General features: G+C 57.1%; 6 protein-coding genes across 6 annotated transcripts in view; 3 read left to right on the top strand and 3 right to left on the bottom strand.

Annotated features, from left to right (window-relative positions):
- Positions 1-607, top strand: part of VDAG_00637 (abhydrolase domain-containing protein) — a gene marked incomplete at both ends in the record, with an annotated part of 1,465 nt that extends 858 nt beyond the window's left edge. Inside the window, one exon of the mRNA XM_009652014.1 lies at positions 206-607. Coding sequence (XP_009650309.1) covers positions 206-607 — 402 coding nt within the window. The remainder of the gene's footprint in view (positions 1-205) is intronic.
- A 1,476-nt stretch (positions 608-2,083) lies between these two features.
- On the top strand, positions 2,084-3,221 carry VDAG_00636 (uncharacterized protein; the record flags this gene model as incomplete). Its single annotated transcript, XM_009652013.1, has 2 exons — positions 2,084-2,789; positions 2,845-3,221. Exons 1-2 carry the CDS (start codon positions 2,258-2,260, stop codon positions 3,219-3,221), a joined length of 909 nt encoding a protein of 302 aa, XP_009650308.1. The 5' UTR covers positions 2,084-2,257.
- Positions 3,222-4,083: 862 nt separating this feature from the next.
- On the bottom strand, positions 4,084-5,351 carry VDAG_00635 (glucose N-acetyltransferase; the record flags this gene model as incomplete). The annotated part of the gene is made up of 2 exons (XM_009652012.1): positions 4,084-5,025; positions 5,091-5,351. The coding sequence occupies 2 exons, from the start codon at positions 5,349-5,351 to the stop codon at positions 4,084-4,086; spliced, it is 1,203 nt and encodes a 400-aa protein (XP_009650307.1).
- Positions 5,352-7,126: 1,775 nt separating this feature from the next.
- On the top strand, positions 7,127-8,377 carry VDAG_00634 (uncharacterized protein; the record flags this gene model as incomplete). Its single annotated transcript, XM_009652011.1, has 1 exon — positions 7,127-8,377. One exon carries the CDS (start codon positions 7,127-7,129, stop codon positions 8,375-8,377), a length of 1,251 nt encoding a protein of 416 aa, XP_009650306.1.
- Positions 8,378-9,344: 967 nt separating this feature from the next.
- VDAG_00633 (uncharacterized protein) lies at positions 9,345-10,469 on the bottom strand (the record flags this gene model as incomplete). Its single annotated transcript, XM_009652010.1, has 3 exons — positions 10,138-10,469; positions 9,802-10,055; positions 9,345-9,675 (listed from the first exon to the last, which is right to left on the bottom strand). The coding sequence occupies exons 1-3, from the start codon at positions 10,330-10,332 to the stop codon at positions 9,345-9,347; spliced, it is 780 nt and encodes a 259-aa protein (XP_009650305.1). The 5' UTR covers positions 10,333-10,469.
- Positions 10,470-12,742: 2,273 nt separating this feature from the next.
- On the bottom strand, positions 12,743-18,461 carry VDAG_00632 (fatty acid synthase subunit alpha reductase; the record flags this gene model as incomplete). The annotated part of the gene is made up of 3 exons (XM_009652009.1): positions 12,743-12,853; positions 12,932-17,880; positions 17,936-18,461. 3 exons carry the CDS (start codon positions 18,459-18,461, stop codon positions 12,743-12,745), a joined length of 5,586 nt encoding a protein of 1,861 aa, XP_009650304.1.
- Positions 18,462-20,640: the final 2,179 nt, after the last annotated feature.

Below are 20,640 nucleotides of genomic sequence, written 5' to 3'. Positions count from 1 at the left end.
CAAACTCGAACAATGCTCCCAAGCGACCGCTTCCCGGCTGGTTCGCCTGGCTTTGAGATGCCAACGTGTCGCCTTTAGCGTTGTGCGGTTCAGTGGCCCATTGGGTCCTCGCATTGTGTCGGGCTGGACGTCACGCCGCTTCAACCACCTACCGACGGCCGAGGCGCTTTCCCTGCACGATTATGCATTTTCGGTGTTTCGGCAGAAGGGCAGTGGCGAGTACGCGCTACCATACATCCTCGCGCCCGGGGCGTACGCGCGCAGCCCCATCATCGACCGCATCGAGGGTGTTGGCCGGCAGACGGTGGAGAAGAACGGGCAAAAGATCAAAGAGACTGGTATTCCCGTCGTCATGATGTACGGCGAGAACGACTGGATGGACGTCGCTGGCGGTCTGGCGTCCGAGGAGAAACTCAAGGCAGCAAAGAGACGAGCGCTGCTTGAGGGCACGGCGGAGGAGAAGCGGAGGGAGAATGGCTCGGCGAAGGTGATTGTCGTGCAGAAGGCGGGCCATCACCTGTATCTCGACAACGCGGATGATTTCAATGAGTATATCTGGAAGGAGATGGACGAGACAAAGAGCCATAGTCAGAAGGGACTGGCATGAGCACACCGACTGGGCAGATCTTGGGGAGCGAGCATAGAGATCTTGAGAGCCTCCCTCGAGACGCTCTTTTTTTTTGCATCTTGTGTTTGTTTACACCAAACTTTTTCAACACGATGACGACAGGATGGTTGCATCGGCACTCAACGGCGTTTTTCAGGGGGCGGCGGCAAGCATTGTAGCATTCAACGGGTCAACCCCGACAGGACGGAACAGCAGCAGCGCGCATTTCCGCTGACAGCTTTTTTTGGTAGCAGTACAGTACAGTATATCCGATAGATGAAATGGTAGATGGTATAATCCGATAGAGATGGAGCCAGAAAGGAAGAGTTTTGCATGAATGGTTTACCAGTCGAGCCAGCCCCCGGCTGCCAATCATCCAACATGAAAAGGCGCCTCCTCTGAGCTGCAATGTGAAGTTGCCGGTCGGTCATGCTCGGCGGCTTGGGCGTGGATGTTTCTCTCAGATCCGGCTGGGCACAGTGGTAGTGTTGCCGATCAGTCACTGCTGAAAGACTGGGGAAGTGAGACAGTCATATCGGCTTGCAACCTCCTTGCTTTATTCACCGCACTCAGAGATTTCACCACCGGTCGTGAAAAAGTCCATGTGGATGGACTGGATAAGATGTGTGCTCTTTCGAGTCGGCCGTCATTTTGCTTGAGATACGCCTGCCTACCACCCAGGTACCTAGGTAAGGTAAGCTACATTGCCTGACCCAGGTACTTACCTAGAAGTCCAAAGGAAGGGACTTACCTTGAGGTCCCAAGGTTGGAAGGTACGAAGCGCCATCAGAGCAAGCGGGCAGGTGTGACCTTCTCGCCGACTTACACCGAGCTTCACAGTGAAAGCGATTCCTGCCTCCTGCACCTCCGTTCGTATTCGTCCTCTGAGATGAATCAAAAACCAGGTCTCTCCCTCACACCAACACTGTCAGCTGCATGCAAATGCCGAGCCACACCAAGCCTGGACGCCAAAAGACCCGAAACATTGGTTCCAACAACCTGCTCCCTTGCCAATCGCGGCGTCCCATCGTGCAACAACACCAACCGGACCACTCCACCCGCAGGTCTGCCGTGTTTGCCATCACCCCATCAACATTGGACCAGCCTGTGCGTCTGGCCATCAACTACCCGACGCCGCCAGGCACCACACGCCCCGAGCTCCCGATGAGCCCCCCCTTGAAAACTCGGCCGGGCCCCAGCTTTACGTCACTTTAGACCCGTGCTTGCTTCTGCCGCCGAATCGGACGGCGCAGCGCCGGGGGTCCATGGCGCCAAGGTGCTGTACTTGGCGGCACTGGTCGAGGGCACGATGGCGATGGCCCGCTTGACGCCTTGGCTCCTCGGACCTGAATTGCCTGTGCTTGGCTGGCCGTGTCTGTGCCCATGTATTATGGATTGTTGGGCGGCTGCGCAGCGAGCGGTTGGCCCAATGTCGTCTGGACATATATCAGCTGTTGCTCCAGATGCTGCTCGACTGCGCTCCCAGCCTTTTTCATTCCCATCTTCCGTCTGATCTCTCTCCATATCAACGGTCCATCAACGACGACATCATCAGACGATAGGCAAGGTTACCGCCAGAGAGACTTAAACCACCCAGCACCGCCATCAAATCACCAACTATAACCCCCCCTTGGGCGTCACACACGCATCATGTCTGCCTTCATCCGATCCCTGCCCTTCGCCGCCCTCGCCGTGGCCTCTTCCGTCTCCACAGGCTCGCCGGACGCTTCGCCGCCTTACTCCCTGCCCTCGCGCTCCTTTGGCCTCGCCCTCGCCCAACCCAACGCCACAACCTCGCTGCCCGTCCCCGGGTTTGGCACCAACGACACATCAAATGCCAATGGCGCCGGCGCGTGGGGCCTCCGCATTCTTGTTGCCGCCGACGTGTCTCTCGATGACGCCGGTTCCGGCTCCTTTGCGGACGATGATGTTACCCAGCTCACTGTCCTCGCCCTCGCCTCACCCAACGGCATTGCACCTGAAGGCGAGGCCTGCGCCACCGTCTGGCGGGGCCTCAGCTCCAATGCCACGCGGGACGCGCAGGGCGATGACGGGAGCTGCGAGGAGCTGAGCGATGCGTGTAAGAAGGACCTCGAGGCGGCCGGTGCGTGTAGCGGCGATGTTGAAGTGCCCAGCAGCTGCGAGGACTGGATCTCGACTGATGTCTCCAGCTGGGCGTTCCGTAAGTTGAACCCTGATGCAGGCTCCTGACGATAAACCTTACTAACGCTTTGCAGGCGTCCCCAAGAACATCACGGAGACGGGTCGCTTCTTCGCCCACGCCAGCGGCGCCGAGGCTGAGGGCTCTGATGCCGCGCAGGAAGCCTACGCCGTGGCCGTGACAAACGTCTGGCCTGTGGTGCTCAGGTGGGGCGATGACTCGACTGCGCTGCGCTGCGTGCGCGCCTCGAGTGTCGTGCAGGGCAGCGATGATCCCGATGAGGTCCCTGATCGTGATGCGACCGACGGCGGCAGCGACAATGGCGAGGACGAGAACAGCAACGGCGGAAGCAACGACAACAACAACGACGACGACAACGCCGCCGGGACCCTCCGGACTGGGATCGTCGGGGGCCTGGGCGCCGTGGCGGCGGCGTTGATGCTGAGCGTGTAAGCGCCGGGTGGACGATGCGTGCAATTTTTAACGACGGTTGCTGTGTGATTAAATTCATAGAGCTACCATTAATGAGGGGTTGTAATGTACCATGAGATCGACTCGCAAGTGTCAAAGTGTATGTCTGCCATCCTAAGCTCCCTGGCCAAGGTGACTGTGACTCCTGCTCGACAGCGAGGAAGGACGTGTTTGACTCGAATAATTCTGGAACTGTATGCTACGGCCTACCTGCTATAAAAGGACCAGACTACGAATAGCCGACTTGGTGCCTGTAACGTTTGATAATACGATCTTCATCAGCGTGTCTCCGTCTACAGCCATACAAGACACTTCATCCTCGTCTGGGTTGCCAATCTGATACGCCGGAAAATGTTAGAGTAAAAATGGCCATGGCACCATGGCCCTCGGAAAAAGAGGCGTGCGTTCGGAACAGTCGCGGGGGTCCCACGTAGCTTTAGCTTCCAAGGATCCAACGGTATGATAGCGCCTGGCCATGTTTATTGCCCAAGAACGCCGGCGTACACGGCCAAGCTGCAAGCCTCTTCCTGCGAGGCTGATGTTTTCGCATCGGTACGGGCCGAGAACTAGCCACCACACCGTTATTGGACTTCGAGTTGGCGGTATATAAAGCTTCCACGGGCCTGCCCCTGTCGTTGCTGTTACATCGGTCAAGAAATGATAATCAATATGTCAACGACAGCCCATGAACTACTAGATCAAGATGGTCGTCACCAAGAACCGTCTCGTTTGATGCATCATAACTTTTTTCAATCGAAAACCCAAAATTCGCTGCGCCATGTATGCATGCAAAATGCTACCCAGATGAACCACCAACACCTCGAGAAAACACACCCGCTCAGCTCTACGAGGTGAGCACCCCGCACACCTCACCCTTCATTTGATCGTACATGTCGTAGAAACCCGTCCACATGACCCTGTCGGCGCACTTTGGCCTGTCATCCCGGGCCGGCTCGTTCTCGTCGCACGCCGGCAGGGCGGCGTCCCACTGCGCCTGGGTCCGCGACTTCCACGGCTTCGGCAGCGGCCAGTCGCTAAAGTGGACGAGGTACGAGCGCGAGACCTCGGCCATGGCATTCCACTCCTCGTCCGTATCGGGGGCGAGGTAGGCGGCGTGGTCGTCCGGCGCGTGGCGGAACTCGCCCGTCAGCAGGGCGAGGCGGCGGTGCGGCAGGATCATGGCGTTGTCGGCGAAGAGATGGTTGACGACCTCCATGTCAAAGTCGCCCGTCGTGACGGCATTCTCGACAATGCGCGCGTAGCGCTTCGTGTCGGGCTCGAGGAGCATGACGTGTGATCCGAGGACCTGCTGGGCGATCGAGGGGGCCTGCTTGGGCTTGGGCTTGGCCGTTGGTTTGGGGCTGCCGGTGATGCTGGTTCCACTTTCACTATCACTGCCATGCTTCTCGTGCTCACCCTCACTTTTGTCTTGGGGAGAGGCGGCCGTCGTCAGCCAGTACGCACGTGGCACGGCGACGGCGGCTAGGGGCGCGAGGAAGTAGTGGTCCATCGAGTTGAGGACGAGCGTGTCCGAGTCGAAGGCAAGGACGCGCGTATAGTCGGTCAGAGCAAAGGCGTGGCACTTGGTGAGACTGTCACGCCATGTGGCATCGCCCTTGGTCGTGGAGAGGACGCCAAAGGGGCGAAGCTGAATCTCGGGATGTGCCTCTTTTAGATTGCGAATCGCCTTTGCCTGTCTCGAGGTCCCTTGCGTCCACTTCTCGGGGTGGATGAGCACGAGATCGTGCTGGGCACCATAACGACGTAGCAGGGTGAAGTTGATGAGCTACGCGATTGTCAGACGAGAATGGTCCGCTTCCCCTGCGTAGGGTCGACAGGCCCAGCCCTTACCGCATTGCATAGATACTCCAGGTTCGTCGCGTACTGGACATAGGCGAATCGTGGCACGAGTTGTTCGGTTGTCCAGGACGGGGTCAGGATGTCATGGACGGCGTAGGCGGTGCCATTGTCGGTGAAGGCGAGCAGTTCGAGTTTGTCGTCGATGCCATGATGACGGTTCAGGAGCATGTAACTCGTTGTCAAGACGGTCACTGTAACGAGGACGCACAAGGCTCCGAGTCGGACGACCCTGACAGGCACCACAGGGACCATCTTTGTGGTAGTGATCTAGTGCTGTCAACCTCCAAAACACGCGAGCCAGCCACGATAGGGTCCTCGGCGGCGAGGCCGCATCCTATAAACCGCCCGCCGTGGACAGAGGTCGAGGTTCCAGACCCGCAATAGGCAGCAGCATTTGGGACATGAAAATAGTACTATATTAGCCCCGGTCATGTCGAAGGGCTTCGCTGCCATTTCTGGGACCCTGGTTTCGGCATCATGCGCGGCCTCAGGGTTCTCCACCTTCTCCACCTTGGTTGGAAAGCAGTGAAAAAATGGTGTTCCAAGGGCGCTATGAGCGCTCTGTCTGTGCTTCCACTTATTGCGTTGAGCTTGCGAAGGAATGCTTGTATGTGAGAGGGTGTTTGGTTTTTGGCCGAGATGGATTTGGTTAGAGTATCGGGTCACTCCGCAAGGATCTTGCCTTTGGGGGTGGACTGTGGACAGCCCCCTTTCTGCCCTCAATTTCGGGTTTCCTATTCTCCTCTCTCCACCGTGAGAAGCATTCAGAGCACGCCCCGTTCGTCCATACCAGAGCGTTCGTGCTTATAGTGGCTCTGAGCTTGAGACTCTCGGGCATGACAATACTGTCGGGTTTCCACAGGCACAACTTACAAGTCATGGCTGTCCATATTGGTTACCCCTGTCGGCCTTCCTAGTTCAGGCATGATGCAGATGGTGCCCTCGAAAACCGGAGGTCACTCTTAAAGACCGCCTACATCACCTATCTCCCTACGATCCTAGCTCAAGGTATATTTGGTGCCTTAGCGACCGAGGCGAGAAAGGTAGGTGGGTAACGAATTGTGTGGCGATCCAATACGAGAATCCAAAAAGACGCGCTGGCCTAGCTGTCTCGTCTGAGCCTCGGCCAATCTCTTATGAACTCTTTCCATCGGAGCACACCTCCAACGAGCCCTCAGGGCTACTGTACGTCTCTTGTCGTCGGGCATTTGTCGGATGAACTTTGTTCAGTCAAGTCCAACACGGTGTAGTGTCAATCAAGTGAAAGCTTGACAAGACAAGGCTTCGTCTTCAATACCTTCAGTCGCTATTCAGCTGTCCTATGATGGTTGTTAGCTTGCTGGGTACTTTTGCCCTGTGAGCAAACATAGAGTGTGGAATGAAAACGGCCATCCCTTTTGCTGCCCTCGAGCTCAAATTGCAATACACCTTTGCAGCAATGCTGCTCGTAGATGCCAACGTCGTGTCAGGAAACGCCGCATGCAGAGCTCCAGTGCATCTTGCAAGTCCAATACAAACAGCATGGGCTGGATGTCGTTAGCATGTAGTCTCTCAATGCATGCCGGCGCAGGCTCCAATAGATCCAGGGTTTGGTCGCGTACTTTCTCTCGTTGCGCACAATTCCCAAGTATAGCTCAACAGAGGCAGTATGTGAGAGCGTTAGGAGTGGAAGAAGGAGCAGCTCTCATAGGATCGCGCTTTCCTGAACTGTAGGCGAGGCAGAAGTCTTGGACTATCCCATCGTCCTTTCCCCCTTTCTAGAGGCTCGCCAGTGCTTCGTTTCCTTCCCTTGGGGAGGTCTTCTCTGGAGCAACGCCTGTTCTAGACATGAATCACTGCCTTTTCGACTCATGAGATTAGGCTTCTTGCTCCTCCGAATATCAACGTCCAAGGTTGCGTCGAAAGGTGAGAGACCCTTCTCCATCAAACATTACCCATATTCCATCTTTCACACGCCATATTCGTGACACTTTATTTCTTTTGAGTATTCGTTAACAGACATCCATTATCAAGCATCGTCTTTCAACATGGTGGGACCAGGGGAACCCAACGGACCCCTCACCGACGAGGACCGCGAACTCTTGGTGACCGCCCTCGGCATCGAAGTTTACGGGGGCCAGCCTGCTCAACCCAGTTCAAGCAGCCCCCAGGTCTCCGATATGCCTCCTCCTGCCGGGGGCGGCCGTCAAATGGTGCCGAATTCCCCGGTGCCCATGGCGTTACTGAATAGCCCCCTTGGGCCGCCCGCTTCGATCACGTATCCCCAACAGGTGCTTGGTAGCCTCTACAGCGACGCAAGCGGGCCAAATATCTCTTTTGACAATAGGCTTTTCCCAGGCAGCCATGCGAGTTTCAACAACTTCTTGCCTCCTAGCGTACATTCGACTTCCACTCATGTTTTACCTGCCTTACACAACATTTCTTGTGGAAGACCCAACTACGGACTCTCACAACCTTTCGGAGCGCCCCAAGGAACACCATACCAAGTTGCTGGAAGCGTCCCTCTTTCTTTTACAAGCCCTCTCGACAACAGCTTCCATAACGACATTAGCCATCCGTTACACTTGAATCCGGCTTTCGACCCTCACCCTTCAGAACTGGATCTCTTCGTTCAGACAGAAGCACAAGCACAAATGAACAATTCCAAGGACCTTTACGCTGAGGAAACTCAGGAGATGAGCCTCAGCGTGCCTTCTTCGACATACTTTGAGAGCCTCATGGGCGACAGTGTGCTCGAGGCTGATAGTGTCACTCGACAAAGCGAAATTCGTGCCATCCTCAACAAGGACAAGGTCCCAGTGGCCACTGAAAGGGACGATGCATCGGAAAGGGGCAGAAAGACCAGAAAGAGAAAAATGAACAAGCTCGAGCCTGGCCAAAAGCGCCGTGCCCCTAAGATGGTCGACGTGCTTCCCTACAATGATCCCCCGACGTGGCCGCCACGCCGGCGGAAGCATTCTAAGATGACCGAGATGGAGAAGGAGCAAATCGATGCGGCCAATGCGGATATTGACAGACAAGTCAAGGAATGGAACAAGAAGAAGAACAATGAGTCTGCCAAGCGCGGAAGGCAGCGACGCCAGAACAGAGTGAACCGGCTGACGGAGGATCTCGCCCAAGCACAGGCTGAGCGTAACTTTTGGAAGGCGAGAGCTGTGACCCGGGGCGCCAGCGAGGAGGAGTGGGACGTAGTGCCCGAGGGCGTTAGGGATGATCTTGTTGCGGACTTCCGCATCGACCCCGATGATCTGCTGCTGCCTCCCGAGGATGATTTTTAGCTGGGCCAGATGACAGATGAACAGGTCATGATGCGATCCAGAGAGCGTTGCTGATGAGGAATATTGCGATGAGGGATCCAGGAGAAAGGAGTGAGCTTAGCGTGCATTGGGTCTCTGACTGCGAGAGACTGCGGAAAAGGGCTTGATTTTTAGTGGTTTTCAGAGGAGGTTGAACTTTTGCTCGATACCCAAATTTGCACCCATTCACGACTGCACCCACTCATAGCTGCACCCACTCATAGCTGCACCCGCTCATAACTGCACCCGCTCATAACTGCACCCGCTCATAACTGCACCCGTTCATGACTAGGACCGTTCAGAGATACATGCGATCACTACAACTGCGAATCACAGTTGTATGTGATGCGATCTTTGTGGTGGTAACATCTGAATCACACTCGATCCAGCCAAAACGCAAAAAAAACTGCTTATTCACATACTGATCACTTCAGTGAGTACGAGGTTTCTGGCGAGAAATCAACTAGACGCCTTCGCTGCTTCAAACAGCTTCAAACAAGACCATTGCAGATAAGCCAGCGGAGTCGTCCGATGACCTCACGTGTGAATCGTGAATCGTCTCCAATGAGACAGCATAAAAGAAACCCTACAGAGGCGGCTCTCGGTAATAGTCAAGACGGACAAGGTAGACGTCATTCATGAACATCATGGCTATATTAAAGTACCTGGGTATCCCAAGCAGAGTAAACACGAGTGGTATCTTGTAGTACGCCATTGAAGCAGAACAGCACCAAGGCAAACTTGGGAACGAGAACGAGCAGCTCTCTCTCTCTCTCTCTCTCTCTCTCTCTCTCTCCCCCTCTCCCTCTCAAGTACACAGCCTTCTCCAACATAAGGGCACCTCGAGAGACTCATCTCGCCCTTCCGCTTAACACATTCAGGAGGTCACAGATGAGGACAGAACCTTCAACGCCAAGCAGTCCGCCCACACCCCAGAGAAACATGCAGCTTAGTGCTGCGGCTGCTGCTGCTGAGGGGGATACTGCTGCTGAGGAGGATATTGCTCCTGAGGGGGATACTGCTGCTGGGGAGGATATTGCTCCTGGGGGGCGTACTGCTGGGTCTGGTCCTGCGGGGCATAGGGCTGCTGCTGCTGGTACTGCTGCTGGTACTGCTGCTGGGGCTGCTGCTCCGTCGGGGCCGCGACGGCCGGCGGGTGGGCCTCCTTGTTGACGTGGCCCATCTCGGCATCGGCGGCGGTAACGACGGGGGCGACCTCGCCGCGGCCCTCCTTCAGCGAGGCGAGGATGTAGAAGACGAGGAGGACGATCAGGAGGACCCTGCAACGGTCAGCATGCCGGTCTGGTCATGGGTGGTTCTCGGGTCGCCTGTACGCGGGCTCGGAGAGAGAGCAGGCTAGGAAAAAGAACAAGAGAGACTTAAAGGGAAAAGAAGCGGGAGCTCACCATGCAAAGGCGCCGAGGGCGGCACCGGCGGCCATGGCGCTGCCGTAGCCGTTGCCGTCATTGCTGTAGCAGCCAAAGGCGTCGCACACGTCGCCGTTGAAGAGCCTGGCAATGCTGGCGGCCCAGGCCCAGGCGGAGAGGAGGAAGATGATGGTCAAGACGTAGCCGATGACGAAGGCGAGGCGGAAGTACCACTGGGAGAAGAAACGCTCGAGAACAATGTGGCTGCCGACGACGATGAAGATGAGGAGGGCCTGTCACCTGGTGTTAGTCGCTGGTCCCGCTGGTGTAGCCCTGTGCCTTGGGTGGTGGTGGCTACAACGGGAGGGGACGTACGGCGAAGAGCAGGAAGCCCGGCGAGCCGGAGTAGGCGCCGGCGTAGCCGTAGCCGTCAAAGAAGGAGAGGCTGTAGGCGGAGGCGATGAAGACGCCGAGGCCGAGGGCGAGGACGACGAGCTGGACGATGAAGAACCAGGACGGGACGTGAGGATGCGTCCTCGTGTTGAGGCCCTTGAGGTTGTTGGAAGACATGACGGCGGGCTTGTCTTGCTTTCTTCGAGACGATTTGTTGGCTTGGCAAATCGGGTCAAGGCAAGGATGATGACTTGATGGTTTGGAGGTCACGAGAAACTGCCTGTGTGGATGGGAGAGAGAGGCAAGACATGCATATAGACAGGAACCTCCCATTCCCCCCTCGTCAAACAGGAGGCGCAACGGCGCCTTCTTAATGTACCCAGGGCGTGATAGCCAAGGCCATCCTCACACCTCACACCTCACACCTCAGACCACACACCAGGCCCCGGCACCGGCACCGGCAGCGGCATGCCAACCACGACATGTTTTGAACAGGCCAAACAACGCCCAAGACGCCCGTGGCGTCGAAGGCTGAAGCTCGGCATGCAAAAGATAAAATAAAAAAACGGGTAGCAAACGCTGTCCAAGCTCCCAGCAGCCGCAGCAGCAAAATGGTGAGATATCGGAGCTTCGAGCTAGCTGCCTTATCCCGGACAGGCTCAGGGGTCCAGGGTGGGCTGCCCAACGTCCGAACCGCACGTCCAGGCCGCTTGGCAACCTTCCCATTCGCCGCCATCAAGCGAGCTGGGTGTCGGCGGTGTCGAGGAGTCACATTGTCCTTACAGTAGACTCTCCCGCTAGAAGCCATCGGGGACCCATGAGTGGGCTGAATCCGCCTATGCCTGACGTCTGACCCCCTCCCTCGAAGCGGCTCGCGCCTGGGAACAGGGCTGGCATGGGCGGCCGTGGTGTGGTGGTGTGCTGTCCCGGCAGACGAGAGGCAGTCGGGCGGCACAAAGCAGACGCATGCAGGGCTGCCAGACTCAAGCGTCATCTCTGCCACCCTCTCGCGGCCGTTTTGGGGTGGTTCCTCATGCGTCATTGGGTGGTGGCCGTGGGCCCCAGGACGGGCAGACATGTCCATGGAGATCATCACGATGTTCAGAGTCGGTCAGCTGCTCATCTGCCGGGTGATGCCGTCCTGTCGTGACCACCACCCTCTCTGCACCTCTCCTCTCTGTCACTTACTCTCTCTCCTCTCCCATTCCCGCGAGTCGACAGGCGGACGCGCCCTTCCTCGTCGTCGCACGACAGACAGATCGAGCTGAGCCTGAGTGCCACCAGACCACACTGCCATGTCCCCAACATTGAATCGTGCGTCACATCAGTTCCGCGCCAGTGACCCAGCCCCAAACCCAAACGAGTAAGCAGAGGGCGCGAGAACGACCCCATCAGCTCAAAATGGTGGAGGCTCAGCCTGGTCAAAAATAACACACGCCATCCCCTCCTCCTCCTCCCTACCTAGGCATCTTATTAGGAACCTGAAAGGTCAAGGTGGCTATCCGAACTAAGAATCGAACCCTCACTGCAAATGAAGCAGAGGACGGACAAACAAGAGAAGAGGCCGCCCAAGCCACAAATTCCCCCCTCCCCCTCCCATGCATCCATCCCTTCGAAAACGGCGACCGATCGGCATGGGCGCCTTTAATACTGGGACTTTTCAGTACGTAAAACCTCCTGGGACGACCCCCCGTTAGCCTGGGACATTCCGCGATTTCCGCTACATACATGATCTGGCGATGGCCTCATTCGGATTCCAAGCCCCGTTCCCCCCCTCCAAGAAAGAAAAAGTCAAAAAAAGCGAAAGGACGAGAAAAATTGCCTCCGCTCACCAAGTTAAAGGGTCCGTCTGCTGCTCTTCACCACGACCCGTCTACAAGGCGCAGATGATGCTCATAATAGATACCTAGCCTCGGCACCTAATTCTCCTAGCATGAATGCAAGCCAGCCCCAGCGACAAGCCCACCCTGGCTGTCAGACGGGCATATTCTGCCGCCCAGTTCCTCTTCCCCCCCCTTCCTCTCCTCGTTGAACCTCAACGCTCGCAATCACGCCCGCCCTTTCTCCGAGGCCACAGACAAGCTCAGCCTTTTACTGTCGTTTTGAGCTTCAACGAAGCCACGTAGTGCCAGCATTGCCGCTGGCTCGATTTCATCACGTGCTGAAGGCGCATCGTCATTAGCGATTTACAGGAGGGCACTCACACCCAATTTGAACTAAAACCTGTCACATCGCTCAGAGTCGCGTGGCTAGATCTTGATCTTTCTCTCAATTCTCTTCATCTTCTAAGCTCGCCGCAGCTGCACCCAGCTGTCTCTCTGTCTGTGCTGTGCTACTCGCTTTCCGAGACTTGATGACAGCGACGCGAGGGAACTCCTCCCAAAGTGCCCTCATCCGTGTCTCAAGTCTCAAAAACGTTCCACCGTCTCCGTTCCTCTCCTTCTATAGATAACCTGTCGAGAAGAAAACAAACGACATGTCTCGAAGTAAAATAAAGACAGATCCCCAAGTCCCATGCTCCGCCCATTTGCGTACCTCCCGTGGAAAACAATTACATGCGGGCTCTCATTACCATCCAACTCCTCGCTCAGAACGTGGCCACCGCCACTGCGATCGCCTGCGAGTCCGAGTGCGAGATAGACACGCTGATCTCTTTGAGACCTGCCTTCTTGGCCGCTGCCGCAGCATCGCCATGGAGCTGTGAGGGAAAAAAAAAAAAGTCAGTAATCATGCACCAAGGGGGGGCTTCTGTCAGGGTAGACAAGATTCAACGTACGTTAACCACGGGAGCACCATCCTCGTTCTTGGAAATCTCAATGTCCTTCAGCGCCGCGCCGGCGCCCTTGCTGGCGACGCCGAGGGACTTGAACACGGCCTCCTTGGCGCTCCACCGCCCCGCAAATGAGCTCTGAGGGCTGGGCGTCTTCTGGCAGTAGGCAATCTCGCCCGCCGTGAAGTTCCTCGTCACAAACGTCTCGTTCTCAATGTTGATGGCCGAGATGTCCTCGACGTCAACGCCGACCTTGCTGTTGCTCGAGACCGTCTTCTTCGCCAGCGTCTCCATCATGTCCTGCGTCGCCTTGGCCGCGCTCGTCTTGACCGTCTTCTCCGACTGCTTCATAAAGTTGGGAGCGTACGTCAGAGACGAAGTCTTCTTGTCAACCGAGACGCGCGCGTCGGGGTTCAGTAGGACCTTGCCCAGCTGCTCCTCATCATAAGGAGCGTTGCTCTTGGCCACAAACAGCGTGTTGTTGATCATGCCGTTGTGGAAGAAGCGGTATGCCTTCTTCTGGCGCGCCTCCACCTTGGCGCTGTAGGCCTCGTACGTCTCCTCGTCAAGCGCGGCGTAGAGGTACTTGGGATGCACACCAATGGCCTGCGCGCCCTTCTGACCGAAACCGAATGACGTGACCGAGAAGGCCTTGACGCCGTCCGTTTGGATGCTGCGGCTGGGGTAGACGATCATGTCGAACTGCTCCATGACAGCGTCGACGTTGTCGGCGTTGCGGTTACCGGGCACGAGACCCGAGTTGAGAACCTGCAAACAGCCGTTCATCATCCAGGCACCGGCAGCACCCTTGGGGTGACCAGTGAGATACTTCTGGAAAATACCCAGCACGGCGTTGCCCTTCTTGCGGCCAAGGTGCTTGAGCTGCTGGCAAATGACAGATGACTCGTTCTTGTCGTTCGCCTTGGTCGAGGTACCGTGGAACGAGGCGACGTCAAGGTCGTCGATGGTGAGACCCCACGTGGCGAGGGCACCACGCAGAGGCGCAATGGTAGGGTCCGACTTCCAAAAGTTGTTGCCCAGACTACGCAGGACCTCCTTCTCCTGCCTCTGCGCCTCCTTCTCAATGTGCAACGCACGCTCGTGGGCGTACTCCTTCTCGTCGAAGCCGTGGCCCTGAGCCTTCATGGCCTCGACCTCCTCCCAGAGGTATTCAAGCTCAGACTCCTGCCACTGCTTGACCTGCTTCTTGCGAAGTTCAATCTGGCGGCGACGGTAGTTGATGTCCAGAAGGGGCGAGGGGAACTTGCTGGCATGCTCGCGGGCCGTTGTCAGAATGCCCTGGCCAGGCGCGGGGACGGAGCGGCCAATCTTGTCACTGGCAGTCGTGGTGAGGGCAACGATGCCGTGAATAGGAACACCCATATCGAGGGCAAGCTTGGCAGTCATGAGAATCTGGACACCGCTGCCCTGAGACTCCATGAAGCCGTTACGGGTGGTGGTAGTGGGGCGGGACATCTCCTTGGGCGTACGGCCGTGAGCCAACTCATCGACAGCATTGCTGGTGGCCTTCATGTTGGCGAACTCGTAAGAGCCCTCCTCACCGAAGTCATCGAAACCACCGACAAAGACAATCTTGGCCTTGCCCTCCATGATGGTTTCGTAACCAATGTCGACCGACTCGACAGAGGTGGCGCAAGCACCAACAGGCGTCTTGATGGGACCCGACGAGGAGAGGAGCAACATGTTGACCCAAGCGGCCATGGTGTTGATGAATGATTCCTGGAGAATATCGTTCTGGACTGGCTTGTCGAGGAAACGATCGCGGTGCATGCCGCGGAGAGCGCCAGCACCTCCCATACCGGAGCCAATGCAGTTGCCCACCTCGGAGACGTGGACGTACTTGTAAAATTCGTAGGGATCGGTAACACCGGACGAAAGAAGCGCCTCGGCGACGGAGACGAGGACGAAGAGGGTGACGGGGTCGACCTGGTCGATGATGTCCTCCGGGACACCGTACTTCTTGGCGTCCCAGCCTGTGGGGATCTGGCCAGCAACGAGGCGGTCAAAACGGAGGGCCTTGGGAATCCAAAGGCCAGCGCCCTTCTTCATGCGCACAATGTATTCGCCAGACTCGGGAATCTCAAAGATCTCCACCTTGTCGCCGTGCTCGCGCTTGAACTCCTCAGCAGTCTCCTTGGATGCCTCGAAGGGCTCGAGGTCCTCCTCAATGACGACCTCGTGGAGAAGCTGCTTCTGGTTGGGGTCGTAGCCATCGAAGAGTTCGGGCTCAATCAGACGAATACCCGAGTGCTCCAGAATGTGCTTCTCGAACTTGGGCTTGATGTCCTTGTCCTCAATGGGGTCGCCAGTCTTGGCATCAACCCAGCCCGAGTACGGCTTGCCCTTGATGGGACCGTTGTGGTTCTTGATGAGACCCATGATCCAGGCCATCTCGACGCAGCCCTCGATAGAGAACTCGCCATAAGCCTCCATCTCCCAACGGGTGCGGGAGTTGCCCCAAGGACCAACCTCGGCGAAACCGGTGACGACAACGACCTTCTCGAGATCGACCATGCCCTTGAGCTTGTCGTTGAGAGGAGCAATCTCAGCATCCCAGTCGGGGAGGGGGGGGAAGTCGAACTTCATATTGGCACGGGGCTCGATGAGCTTCTTCTTGTATAGGAGCTCAGAATCGGGTCCGTTGACGACCTTGTTCTCAATGGCGTTCTCCTTGGCGACGATGCGACGGGTCTCGCTCGTCTCCATAATGTCCTTGCGAAGTCTGGTCATGGTTTCGTTCAGGTTGGGGATGAACTGAAGACCACCGTTCAGGTCGGCAAACACAGGCTCGGACTGGCAGAGATCGACAATGGCAGGGGCCAGAAGACCCAAGAGGTTGAACGCCATCTCCTGCTGGGAGAAGGTGCGGACGCCAAAGGCCTCAACACCCTCAGCAACAACGTTGTTGCCGCCCATGAGGCCTGTGCCACGAGTCCAACCAATGACGGCGCCGCAAATGGTGAGGTAGTGGCCCCAGTCCTCAGAGTGCCACCTGTTAAATAGGGTCTCGAGCGCAAGCTTCGACTCGGAGTACAGACCATCGTTACCGAAGGTACCGTGGTTGGGAGACATGGGAAGAACGACCTGGGCAGGGCGGGTCTCGAAACCACGCTCAGCTTTCTGGATCTTGACACAGCCAAGGAGACGCAGAAGGTTGGTCAACATGATACGGTGGGCCAGCTCAGACTTGGAGTCAATGTTGTCGATCTGGCGGCCGTTCTCGGGAATAGCAGCGAAGGGGATAATGAAGTCGAGATCCCAGCCGAGACCGGTCTTTGTGTCATAGATGTACTGAACAAGCTCCTCGACGTCCTGCTTGCTGCCCTGGTTGAAAGGCACAACAACAAGCTGGGAACCCTTGGAACCGTAGCGAGCGTACATGGACTGATAGTACTCGGTGACCTCGCGCGAGAAGCGGCTGGTGGTCACGACGACCTTGGCACCACCACTGATGAGGCCCTGAAGAACGTCGGCTCCGATGGAGCCAGCGCCAGCGCCGGTCATCAGGACGTACTTGCCGGCATAGGTAACACCGTCTCTGGCAGCCTCCTCGAGGCAGGTCAGGTACGATGCCGTCAGCTTCTTGCTGTAGTCCCAGCCGTGGAGAGTCTTGCGCTTCAGGTGCAGGAAGGGAATGGTCTCAACCTTGCCCTTGCCGGGACCGTTGGTTCGGACCTTCTTGACACCGTTGGGCTTGCCGTTCTCCTTGGGAATGATCTGACTCTCGCTCATGCTGAGAGAGCGCAGAACATCACCGTAGAGGCTCTTGATCTCGAGCTGCGAGGTCTTGGACATCTTGTGCTGCTCACGGATGAGCTTGTAGATGCGCTTGAGATCGTTCTGGACCTTAGTCCTGTTGCCGTACTCGGAGATCTTGCCACCCTCAGCCATCTGCTGGACGTAGTGCTCCAGCTTGCGGCAGCTCGGACGCTGAACCTCTTCATACTTGAGATTGCCCTTGGCGTCGACGGTCGTGCGAGGGCCGGTGGGTACAGCGACGTCTTTGTACACGGGCGAGGCGTTGAGGACGTCCTTGCAGTTCTCAATGAGCTGCAGACCCAGCTGCTTGGACAGCTTGTAGGTCTCACCACGGTCGGTGGGGCAATTATCCATGTGGTACTGCATGAAGTCGATCAAAGTAGGGTTGGCGCGGTTCATGATGCGAATGCACTGGCTGACGATTTCACGGTCAACAGCCTGGAGACGACCGAAAATGACGTCGTAGTACATGTTGAGGGCGTCCTGACGAGCCCAGTTCCAGGACGAGTCGTACGTACGCGCCTTCAGGGGGCTGAAGACGGGCTGGATGCCAGAGGCGTAGAAGTCGCCATGCTCGACTGTCCAGAGATCCAGCTGTGCCTGAAGAACCTTCTCCGACTTCTGAGATGTAACAGCCGCCTTGTCACCAGCACGAAGGTCCAGCTTCAGGTACCTCGCGAGGAGCTCAAGCTGCTGCTTGAACATGGCACGCTGGTCTTTGGTGAGGGCATCGATCGCAGCGGGGTCCATCATCATGCCGCCGCCACCGCCGCCCGCGGGGCCCACCGCCGCCGCCGTTGTCAGGCTGATGCCAGCATTTGAAGCGTACTTCTGAGCCACATCATCCAAGAAGGCCTTAGCGTCACCTTCCGAGCCGAGTCGGGCAGGGGGCTCCATCGTGAGAGCCAGGAGAAGACTGCCGTCTTGCCTGCCCGAAGCGAGACCCCACCTCGTCTCGAGGTGCTTCCTAGCGGCTGTAATGTTGAAGCCACCGGGCATCTTGGAAGAAATGAGGCGCGCGATAAGGGATTGTGTCTGTTTGCCGAGCTGGCCGTCGAAGGTGGCCTGCATCGAGGCACCAAGCTCGTCAAGGGGAGTGTCCTCAGGCTTTTCAGGGGTCGAGCCGAACTCCTTGCCCAGGTCGCCGAGGATTTCGTTCTGGAGTGTAGATTTGCCTGCCCATACGAGTTAGCTTACAGCTTGTAGTTCTGTAGCTCGGGTTTTACTTACCACCAACAAGATCCTTGATAGCTTTGCTAAGAGGAATCTCGGCAAGGGGCTTCTTGAGCTTTTGAGCAATCAGAGCTCGTACAATGTCAATGGCCTGGACAGGCGCATCAGGAACCTGTGCTGCAGGACCGGCGCTGGGAGCGGCTGCGGCGGCAGGAGCTGCGGCAGCGGGGGCTGCGGAGGAAGCTGGGGCACCAGCAGCGGGCGCGGCAGCTGCCGCCGCTGGCTCAGGTTCATCTTCGACAGGGTCGACATCGTAGTAAATTTCCTTTGCGTCCTTGTTGTAGCAGAGAATCTGGCGCTGGACGGACTTGGCAGCATCGTACGCTTCATATTTGGAGGCCAATGTGCGCTTGGCCATCACGCCAAGGGTGTCGGCGGGGCCAATCTCGACAATGCGCTCCGCCGTCTTCTCAGCGAGGAAAACATCTTGCGTCTCGATCCACCTGACGGGCGAAGCGAACTGGTAGGCAAGGAGCTCGACGAGCAAAGTGTGGGAGAGTTCTTGCTCGACTTCGGGACGCATGATGGGCTGACGAGAGCTCGGAGCTCAACTATTCGGAACTGGGAGGGGAACCGATGTTGGAGAGGGTATCTGGGGTCGTCAAATTTGAAGCGAGTCTCTGCGAGTAAACCAGAGATTCAAGCTGCCCGAATATAGCTGCGTCGGGTTTTCTGTACGTTTGAGCCGGTCGTTGGAGTGCCGGATTGTCGAGTTGGGTATTAAGAAAAGTAGGAGACCAGCGAGCCTGAGGGGAGGGGAGGAGTGGCAGGTCGATGCGTTTAGGCTGGTCGAGGACTTAGGGTGAGTGTAAGGTCAGGAGGTGGGAGTTGTTGGAGTTGGGGAGGGTCAAGTCCGTGGGAGAGACGGGCAAAGGGAAGTAGACGACACGGGAGAGCAAAGCCTAGGAGGGGGGGGAGAAGATGTTGGTGGTGATGGGGCTTCGAGATGGGAATTGTCTCCTGCAATTGGCTTTCCTTTCTTTGGGGCGGCGGAGGAGGGGAGGGTAACGGTTCAGTCGGAGGGATCAGTCAGGAAAAAAACAAGCGACTGTTGAACCGAGACGGATGGATTGTGGTGGCACGCCTCACAGAATACAAGCCCGTTCAGTGAGACAGGCCCAGGCTTCCTCCCATTGACGAGAGCGAGAGCTGCCGCTAGGTACTTCCTACCTGGACAGGTTCAGGGACTTAGCCCCCCCCCCGACTAACCTGGTAGCACCTTCCCACCACACGCGTTCCCCTAGGAGAAAAAAATTGGGCCGGGACCCGACGTGTCTTTGGGTCCATGCTGGTGGGAAGCTGCAAGATGGAGCAGACTCCTCAACCATCTGCCACGGCTAAGCCAAAAGAGGAAAAGGTACATCAGGGGAACGGGGCAAGCTGACCCCTCACTGACCCCACCATGTGCAATTCCACACCAGTTTCCATTGGGATGAGGACAAGAGCCCCTTCGTCACGGCCCTGCAGCCTGTGTCCCAACTCATGCATCGACACGAGCCTCATCAACAATCAGATCTCGACCGGCCGGCGATACCACGCTTCCACAACACAGCACGGTGTTCGTCATCGTAGCCTGTTATCTGCCTTCCTAATCCATGCGACATCATTGGCTCGTACGCCATACCGAAAGAACCTCCTGTCTGTCTCGGCCTTGCGCTCGCGACACTAGTTCTCCGACGACCGAGGGAGCTCCCGCCCGAGGCCTGGCCCGCGAAATATCGAGGTGCAGGGGAAAGTGGCGCCATGATGGCATTTACTGGGGATGGCGGTGGTAATGCGCCGCCAAGCGTTGGCTGTTGGCCTCCCGCTGCTTTGCCGGCTAGCTGCTCGTACCGGTACCAGGGTCGCCACAATACCCTGTCCGGCGCGTTTTCGCTGGGACTTTCGCCTGCACGCTGGGGCCAACGTTCGGAACGTTCGTGAGGTGCAACGAGTGCTCCCTTCTCTCGTCCACCGTCTCACTCACTCACCCTTTCGAGCCCCCAGGCCTCGCTCAACACCCTCCATATCTCCATGCTTGATTCAGCCTCCCATATCTCCATGCTTGATTCAGCCTCTCTTTCGTCGTCAAGAGTTCCCAGTATCCCACGCATGGCGAAACTGCTCCGTTCTTGATGCTGTGCCTCGTGGCTTGCCCCCTTGACTCTGGGGGGGCTCCTACTACTACTGAACTCCCCCTAATCCGCGGCCTGCGTCGGCAGCGCGCGGAACGGGGAATTCAGGGTCTTTAGTTTGCAGCGTGGGGTGGCTTGGGTGATCTTTGGGGCGCGGGAAATGAGTGGCAGAAACCCTGTTGCAGCCTCCTGTGGCCACTGTGCTGCCTGACCGCCTACCGGATAACGTGTCGTCGGGGCCAGGGTAGCTTCGACGGCACAGCAGGGAGGTGGTGAGAGATAAGGTAAGGCCAGACAAATGTACCGAAACCAGGCTGGGCCAGTGAGGTCGTAGCCAGAAACCGTCGAGCACTTGGTCGTATTGCACTGCAGAGGCAGTGATCCGGGGCTGATGACATTCTGAGGTCAACTCTTTGCTTCATTACCTTTTTTCGCCCGAAGATTGCCGCGTTTTTGACTGATGGAACTTTTTCTTTATGACAGCCCAGCACTTGACAGGTTGCAGGGTACTTGTTGTGTCAAGCGAGGATGAGTGCCAATGCAATGTACCGGTACTTCTCCCACACCCGTCCATCCCTGCGGATCACT

The sequence above is a fragment of the Verticillium dahliae genome, genomic scaffold (assembly GCF_000150675.1).
Source record: "Verticillium dahliae VdLs.17 supercont1.1 genomic scaffold, whole genome shotgun sequence".
Classification (NCBI taxonomy): Eukaryota; Fungi; Ascomycota; class Sordariomycetes; order Glomerellales; family Plectosphaerellaceae; genus Verticillium; species Verticillium dahliae.
The sequence above is the reverse complement of the archived record's forward strand: the minus strand, read 5'-3'. Positions and strand labels throughout refer to the sequence as shown.